Source organism: Peromyscus eremicus, chromosome 4 (genome assembly GCF_949786415.1).
Source record: "Peromyscus eremicus chromosome 4, PerEre_H2_v1, whole genome shotgun sequence".
Taxonomy (NCBI): domain Eukaryota; kingdom Metazoa; phylum Chordata; class Mammalia; order Rodentia; family Cricetidae; genus Peromyscus; species Peromyscus eremicus.
This window is the reverse complement of record NC_081419.1, coordinates 125,235,833-125,243,864: the sequence shown is the minus strand read 5'-3', so window position 1 is coordinate 125,243,864 and position 8,032 is coordinate 125,235,833. Positions and strand designations below refer to the sequence as shown.

Sequence of the window (8,032 nt, the reverse complement as noted above, 5' to 3'; positions counted from 1 at the left end):
CGGAGCGCGCTCGGCTACAGGGGCGGGTCGTGGATGGTGCAATCCAGGGCCGCAGGGCGTCAGCGGCAGATTAGCTCAGGTTTACATCAGCCGGGCGGGGATGGGAGCCCGGGTCCCGTGCCGCCGCCGCACTTGAGCAGCGGAAGCCGCTACTGCGGAATCTGCGGAGGCTGAGGTCTGGCACCAAGGTGCCGGAGACCCCGAGATCGGCTGGGTGAAGCCGGCCGCGGTGCGCGTGTACGTGCGCAGGCGGTTCTGAGACCCGCGAGGAACCCTAGGACAAGGTACCCGTTGGGGAGGGGCGAAGGGGGGTTTCCCCGAGTCTAGCAAGAAGGATATTGGGAGTCCCGACGTACTTATGAATATTCATGCGTATTCTCCCTCTCCCTCTTTGTCTTTCGTTCTCTCCGTCTCTCACTCTCACTTTCTCGTTCTCTAACTCCGACGTCTGGGAGCGCCCTAGGCCTGAGCCGTTGCAGTCGGGTCATTATGCAGCCCAGGCTGGCCAGGAACTCGCCATCCTCCAGCCTCTGCCTCCTCGAAGCTGGCAGTGCGTGGGTGTGTCCCTGTTACCAGCTTTCCTTATTGCGTTACTATTAAGCCTTCCATTCGTCGCGGGTTCCTTCCTTCTCCAGCTGTCCTTGCGTTTGAGAGCACCATGCCTAGTGAGCTTCGGAAAACCCAGGGTAATGTTTCTCTGTCCAGAGGGTCCTAGCGGAGAAGACAGGGGCTACCAAACAGTCTTTCTTCCCTTCTCTCTAGATGCGAGCCACCCCTCTGGCTGCTGCTGCTGGTGTCCCCTGCAGGAAGAAACCGTTGGAGTTCCATGACAATATTGACTCCGAATGTCCAGTCCTAAAACGAGTGAGAGGTGGGCCTGAGCCAGGGCCGCGCCCCTGCCTGCTGCCCCCCAGCCCGCCTCCTGCCTCAGACTTGTCACCGGCTGTGACCCCTGCAACCCGCCTGGGGCCCTATGTCCTTTTGGAACAAGAGCAAGGCAGCCGCACTTACCAGGCCCTGCACTGCCCCACAGGCACAAAGTATACCTGCAAGGTATGATCCATGAGTTCTCCCCTCCAACACCCCAGGACCCTGAAAAAGGACTGGGACCCAGAGGATTGCGGGGTTCTGGTTTTGCAGATTACCACTGGGTTCCTCAACTAACAAAACTTCATAGAGCATCATAAATGCAATGCACCCGCTATGGCCAAAAAACAGACCCAAGTAGGGTGTGGTGGCACATGCCTGTAATCCCAGCCCTGGAGTGGCTGAGACAGGAGGATTGCCTCAAATTTCAGGCAAGCCTGGGGTACATACCGAGAATCTGTTTCAAAACCAAAACAAACCTAGACGCAGTGCTCCTGCTATCAAACTGACATTCTAGTGAGAGGCATGGAGAGAGTAAAAAAAAAAAAAAAAAAAAAAAAAAAAATGAGCATGTGGGGCTAGGGAGATAGCTCAGTTGGTGAGCCCCAGAGTCCATGTTGAGAGAGAAAGGGGTGGGGGGGTGGAGGAGAGGTGTTGCACACTTGTAATCCTGCACTGAGAAGGTGGAGACCGGCAGACCTCCAGAGCTCACTGGTCAGTCAGCTAGCCTGTTCAGTGAGTCAGTTCCGAGGTCAGTGAGAGACTCTACCTCAGGTAGAGAGAGAGGGGAGGGAGGATGAATAAAAGGGCTAGAGACGCCGGGCGGTGGTGGCGCACGCCTTTAATCCCAGCACTCGGGAGGCAGAGCCAGGCGGATCTCTGTGAGTTCGAGGCTAGCCTGGTCTCCAAAGCGAGTTCCAGGAAAGGCGCAAAGCTACACAGAGAAACCCTGTCTCGAAAAACCAAAAAAAAAAAAAAAAAAAAAAAGGGCTAGAGACATGGTGCCGTGTTAAGAGTGCTTGGAACTCTTGCAGAGACCCGAGTTCTGTTCCTAGCATCCCTTGAGGCAGGTCACCACTGCCTATACAACTCCAGCTCCAGGGAAATGCAGGGCTTCTGGCCTCAGGCTTCTGACTCCTGTGCACATATACATACACAGACAGAAAGACAGACAGACACGATTAATAAAAATCAATCTTAAGGAAAAGATTGGCTGGCACCTGAGGTTTTTCTCCGGCCTCCACAGGTGCACACCAGAGAACAGGCCGTGATGAGCATCATGGACAGAAAGCTGGTGCCAGTGGGGAGGGAGAAAAGAGAGGAGGGGAAGGGATGCGGAATGCGGGATGCGGGATGCAGGGGAACACAAGGAAGTCTGGGAGGGCCTCCCAGGTGCCAAAGGACAGTGCCTGTCAGAAGCTGAAGGAGGCATAGGGAGGAGGGTCCAAAGGCAGAGAGTGTCCTGGCTGCAGGTACAGGAGGCACATAGGGCCAAGTGTGGTGACGCACACCTATAATCACACCACTTGAGAGGCAGAGGCAAGTGTGTCTCTGTGAGTTCGAGGCCAGCCTGGTCTACATAGTGAGTTCTAGGGCAGCTAGGGACACATGAGAGATGTCTTACCCCCTCCCTGAAAAAATAAAGAGGTGCAAAGGTACTAGGCAGGACCAGGCTTTGGAGGAGAAAGTAGTAGTCTGTGTATTTATTTTCTCCTGCTACCCTAGCTTTTCTTTTTATTTTTTTATTATTTTATGTGTATGGGTGTTTGGCTTGTGTGTATGTCTGGATCCCCTGGAACTGGGGTTAAGAGACAGTTGTGAGTTGCCATGTGGGTGCTGGGAATCGAACCTGGGTCCTCTAGAAGAGCAGTCAGTGTAGCTGAGTGGTCGTGGCACAGGTGTGTGGATTCACACGGATCCGTGGAAAGAAGATTCAGAGGCATCTTAAGGTTGAATCTAGCCTTTCATGGCTGCAAGGGGGGGTCTAGCCTCGAAGGACTGAAGCACTAACCCTTAGCCTAGGGCAGTTTTATTTCTCTCCAATACAGTTTAGCCAGTTAATTTCCATATGTTCAAAACAACCTAAAAGGGGCTCCCAACAATACAGTGCCAAGTGCACATTCCTCGATTTCTCAGGTACCACGGTTTTCCGGGTTTCCTGAAGCAAGTTTGCACAGGCCTTTGTATCCTTGAGAGACTCTGAGACAAGATTCACACAGAGAGCAACAAGGGAAACAAAAGGTGTCTGCTAAACAAAAGATGGATTGGGGCTAGGTGCTGCTCTCTGGAGCCAGGCCAGGTGAGGCTCAGCGGGAGCCACCACAAGCCAGTGCTCTCTCCAGGCCCCCCCCCCCCCCCCGCCACTTTTTTAAAAGATCACATGCTTTACGTTTTTTATAGATTAAATATATTAGTCAGCATGCATGAGTTCTAAGTCAAAAGCAATGAAGTGTTATATCAGCGCTGCAATAACCAACTTCTAACAGGTTCAAGTGTGGCTTCTTCACACAAGTCATTACTTCCCTTTTCTGAACTTCCATTTCATTCTCCAGAATACTGGACCCACCTTCCAGGTGTGTGCGTAATGTCCACGAACTCAGCACATTTCCCAAATGCCCCCAACTTGGGAAGTTTTTCCCATGGGTATTTTTGGGTCATTCAGGTCACTTCTGGGTCCACCCCTTTTTTTTTTTTTTTTTGGTCAGAATTTCACTGTGTAGTTCTGGCTAGCCCGGAACTTACTTTGTAGATCAGGCTGGCATGATGCACAGAGTTCCACCTGCCTCTGCCTCCTGAGTATGCCTCCACGGCAGGCCCAGACTTTCTAAAATAAGCGCTCCCTTCCAAAATACTAGTTCACACTTGCCTAGCAAAGACTGGCCCTGGATCTGATCTCCAAGATTGAAAAAACAACATATTCTGGGTTCTGGCATCTTTCTGAGTTCCTTGGGAAGCTATGGTCTGTGGGCTCGCTGGCGCTGGGCTGTGGACAGCAAGTGAACAGGCAATGCTGTGAGCCCAGTCAGCGGGGCAGGGGCTGCAGGCAGGCTCTTGAGCTGGCTGTTCTTGGGCCGGCAGGGAGGGCGGCTTTGGTGGTGGTCTGCCTCCGGGAGTGTCTCTCTATTTGGTTTATACCCTAGTTTCAATTCTCTGAGGCATAAGGTCACACAGGTGGCTGTTTAGAGCACAAAGATGGGTGCACAGGTTCTAGAACCACGTGTGCTACTTGCTGGCCTCGTGGCCCCAGACCTCCTGACCTGTGGCCTGCGGAGAGTCGGCGGATGTCAGGCTGAGTGACTTGCTAAACAAGGCCCCCTGTGTGTGTAGCTCACTCACGTGTGTCTAATGGTTGGCTCTCCCGCTTTGCTAGGCCAGCCTGGCTTCCCAGGTCCCCAGCTGTGCTTACTCCTGGCTCTGTCCCCAGGTTTACCCCACCTGTGAGGCCCAGGCGGTGCTGGCACCCTACGCGAGGCTGCCTACCCATCAGCACGTGGCCCGTCCTGCGGACATCCTGCTGGGCTCTCAGTTTCTCTACACCTTCTTCCAGAAGACCCACGGGGACTTGCACAGCCTGGTGCGCAGCCGCCGTGGCATCCCTGAGCCCGAGGCCGTGGCGCTTTTCCGGCAGATGGCTGCTGCCGTGGCACACTGCCACCAACACGGGCTTGTCTTGCGCGACCTCAAGCTGTGTCGCTTTGTCTTCAGCAACTGTGAGAGGTAAGTGTGACCCCAGGGGCACATTTGAGACGTGGGCCATGGTAGGGAAACTGAGGTCCACAAGGGCAGAGAAACTTAGGCAGGAAGAGCTAAGGTGTAGCACAGTGGCAAAGGATATGCTTAGCATGTGCAAGGCTCTGGATTCCATCCTAGGTAGCAAGAGAGACAGGAAAAAATCCCCGGCACTGAGTGGCAGTGGCCTGTGGTGTGGAGTCTGTAACCCTAACGCTGGGCATGAGGGTGAGGGGCAGAGACAGGCAGACCCCCAGAGATCTCTGGCCAGCTAGTCTCTCCTATTGGTGAGCTCCTGGTTTAGTGATAGACTAGCTCAAGTTAAATAAGAAATAATGGAATCGCTGGGGATGCTAACACACACTTTTAAATCCTGGGAGAGACAGAGACAGATGGATCTCGTGAGCTGGAGGCCAGCCTAGCATACATAGTGAGTTCCACCGGACTATATAGTGAGATCCTGTCACACACACACACACACACACACACACACACACACACACACACACACACACACGGTGTGTGTTGGGGGAAGGGAGGGTTGGAGAGATGATTCAGTGGTTAAAGTGCTTTTGCTTTAGCAGAGGACCAGCACCCACATGGTGGCTCACAACCATCTGTAACTCCAAGTCCAGGGGATCTGACACCCTCTTCTGGCCATTGTGGGTACTGCATGCTCATAGTGTCCAGACACTCAGAGGCAAAACATCCATTCAAATTTAAAAAAAAAAAAAAAAAAAAAAAAAAAAGCCTGGGCTACCAAGTGAGTTCCAGGAAAAGGCGCAAAGCTACACAGAGAAACCCTGTCTCGAAAAACCAAAACAAAACAAAACAAAACAAAAAAACTAATAAATAATTTTTTTTTTTTTTTTTTTTTTAAAGAAAGAGGCTGGGCAGTGGTGGCACACGCTTTTAATCCCAGCACTCGGAGTCAGAGGCAGGCGGATCTCTGTGAGTTTGAGGCCAGCCTGGTCTACAGAGTGAGTTCCAGGACAGATAGGACTGTTACACAGAGAAACCCTGTCTCGAAAAACCAAAAAAGAAAGAAAAAAAGTGGAGAAAGATCAAGGAATACACTTAAAGTTGACCTCTGGTCTCAGAATGGGTACGCCCGTGCCCCCCCCCCCCCCGCCCCCACATACACTACACACAAATACACACACATTTGAAAATTACAACAATGAAATAAAAACTACAAAGAAAGAGGAAGGGGATGGGACCTAACAGCACGCATAGACTAGTTCTCTAGTTTCTTTGACAAATTTGACTCAGTGTTATGGAAGCCCCTTGGGGGTGGAGGGCAGGCAGATTTCTGAGAGTTGGAGACCAGCCTGGTCTACATAGTGAGTTCCAGGACAGCCAGGGCTACATAGAGAGACCCTGACCCACCAAAGCCAAAACCACCCAAACGTACCCCCCCCCCCCCAATATTAAGACATTGAGGCTCAGCATGATGGCCCACTTCTGTAACCCCAGCACTCAGGAGGTTGACCCAGTAAGGTAGAAGCTAGCCAGGACAATGTAGTGAAATCTTTTGGTTTTTGGAGACAGGGTTGCTCTGTGTAGCTTTGGAGCCTGTCCTGGAACTCACTCTGTAGACCAGGCTGGCCTTGAGCTCACAGAGATCCACCTGCCTCTGCCTCCCATGTGCTGGGATTAAAGGCGTGTGCCACCACCGCCCGGTTGTAGTGAAATCTTATCTCCAAAAAATACCCCCCCCCCCGAAAAAAAGACCCAATTAAAAAACAAAGCAGGGGCTGGAGAGATGGCTTAGTGGCTGCTGTTCCAGAGGGCCTGAGTCAGACCTGATCTTTCTGTCTGTGACCCAGGACGAAGCTGGTGCTGGAGAACCTGGACGATGCCTGTGTGATGACTGGACCAGATGACTCTCTGTGGGACAAGCATGCATGCCCTGCCTACGTGGGACCAGAGATACTCAGCTCCCAGCCATCCTACTCCGGCAAAGCAGCTGATGTCTGGAGCCTGGGCGTGGCGCTCTTCACTATGCTAGCTGGCCACTACCCTTTCCAGGACTCTGAGCCAGCTCTGCTCTTCGGCAAGATCCGTAGGGGGACCTTTGCCCTGCCTGAGGGCCTGTCAGCCCCAGCCCGCTGCCTGGTCCGCTGTCTCCTTCGCAAGGAGCCTTCAGAGAGACTAGTGGCCTCCAGCATCCTCCTGCATCCCTGGTTGAGGGAGGACCACAGCCTTGTCTCCCCTCCACAGGCTGGCCGCTGGGACACTGACCAGGTGGTCCCCGATGGGCCAGGGCTGGAGGAGGCTGAGGAAGAGGAGGTGGGACTGTATGGCTAAGGCCACCCTACGGGCCCCTTAGCCGCAAGCCGTGAATTGAGTACCGGACTCCATGCTTTCTCCTGTCTCTTTGGGCCAAGCTAAACCTTAAGTGCCATTTCAGAAGGAAGAAACAGCCACTGTGCCTCATGCATTCCATGCTCTCCCACAGGCATTGTGGGGTGATGCTCCCCGGGGGCCAGGCCCTGTTCTAGGTGCTGTGAACAGCAAAAAGCTAGGAAGAGAAAAATAAGTTGCTGGCTGAGTTACCACAGTGCCACGTGCTCCCATGCCCTCTGCCCTGGGCACATTTCATACCAGGTTGCCTTCTCTGGGCTAGTGTTCACAGGACAGCCTCTTCATCTGGGCCCCAGAGGCCTTGTGTCTTACACCTTTAAACAAAGGGAGCATCTCTGTGCCAAAGACCAAAGGCCTCACCCTATGCCTCAGGATCACACATCAGGCCAGGCTGGGATTGTGCTGCCTGAATCCGGCCCCCAGGCAGGAAACTTGAAGGCTTGGCCCAAGAGTCAAGCCAAAAGGATGAAACTCCAACAAAGAAGCATCCGCCTCAGGGAATGAGGGTCTGGGTCCCTTCACCCTGGTATCCTCTAACTGGAGCATTACTGTTGGAGAGGAAAGGACAAGATAGGGACTGTCCTACTACCATACAGAAAGTCTCAGGCCCTGTTCTGGGGACTCTTAGTACCCAGGCCCACAGTCAGTATGCTGGCTTATGTTCAGTTGAATATGGATTTTCACTCTGTGCCTAATAAAAGAGAACTGTGAATTAGTTCTATATGTCAGAGAATTAGAGAATTCTACCTTCTAACATCCTTTGTGATTTTCCCTGCCTTCAACACTGGCCCCAGCATGAAAGCCAGTGGTTTGTGATAAGATTCCTCCACTAATCTTCCTGTACATGCTGTTTCTTCTAGAGACCTCAGGTCTCACGTGGGGGGCTTTCCAAGCTGAAGGCGGGTGTAGCTCAGATGTAAGCACACATCTAACTTTATACTTTGCATAAAGATGGGTCAGTGAACAGGGTGATTTTAGGACGGGTCAGTCTGGCTCTCCAAGACGCTGGCAGGATGCCTGCTTTCTTCACTCCTTCAGTCCCTGGCTGTTTGCCATGGAGGTGGCTGGC

At 52.7% G+C, this 8,032-nt stretch overlaps 1 protein-coding gene across 1 annotated transcript; it reads left to right on the top strand.

The window, feature by feature from the left end:
• Positions 1–295: 295 nt before the first annotated feature.
• Trib3 (tribbles pseudokinase 3) lies at positions 296–7,678 on the top strand. The gene is made up of 4 exons (XM_059259666.1): positions 296–665; positions 763–1,053; positions 4,292–4,584; positions 6,426–7,678. Exons 1-4 carry the CDS (start codon positions 369–371, stop codon positions 6,904–6,906), a joined length of 1,362 nt encoding a protein of 453 aa, XP_059115649.1. The 5' UTR covers positions 296–368; the 3' UTR covers positions 6,907–7,678.
• The last annotated feature ends 354 nt before the right edge of the window (positions 7,679–8,032 follow it).

Excerpts from the sequence above, each read along its gene's own strand:
- Trib3 (XM_059259666.1), top strand. The coding sequence starts at position 369 with ATGCGTATTCTCCCTCTCCCTCTTTGTCTTTCGTTCTCTCCGTCTCTC. Across the intron at positions 666-762 it reads GTTTGAGAGCACCATGCCTA|ATGCGAGCCACCCCTCTGGC; the intron begins GTGAGCTTCGGA and ends CCTTCTCTCTAG. Across the intron at positions 4,585-6,425 it reads GTCTTCAGCAACTGTGAGAG|GACGAAGCTGGTGCTGGAGA; the intron begins GTAAGTGTGACC and ends TCTGTGACCCAG.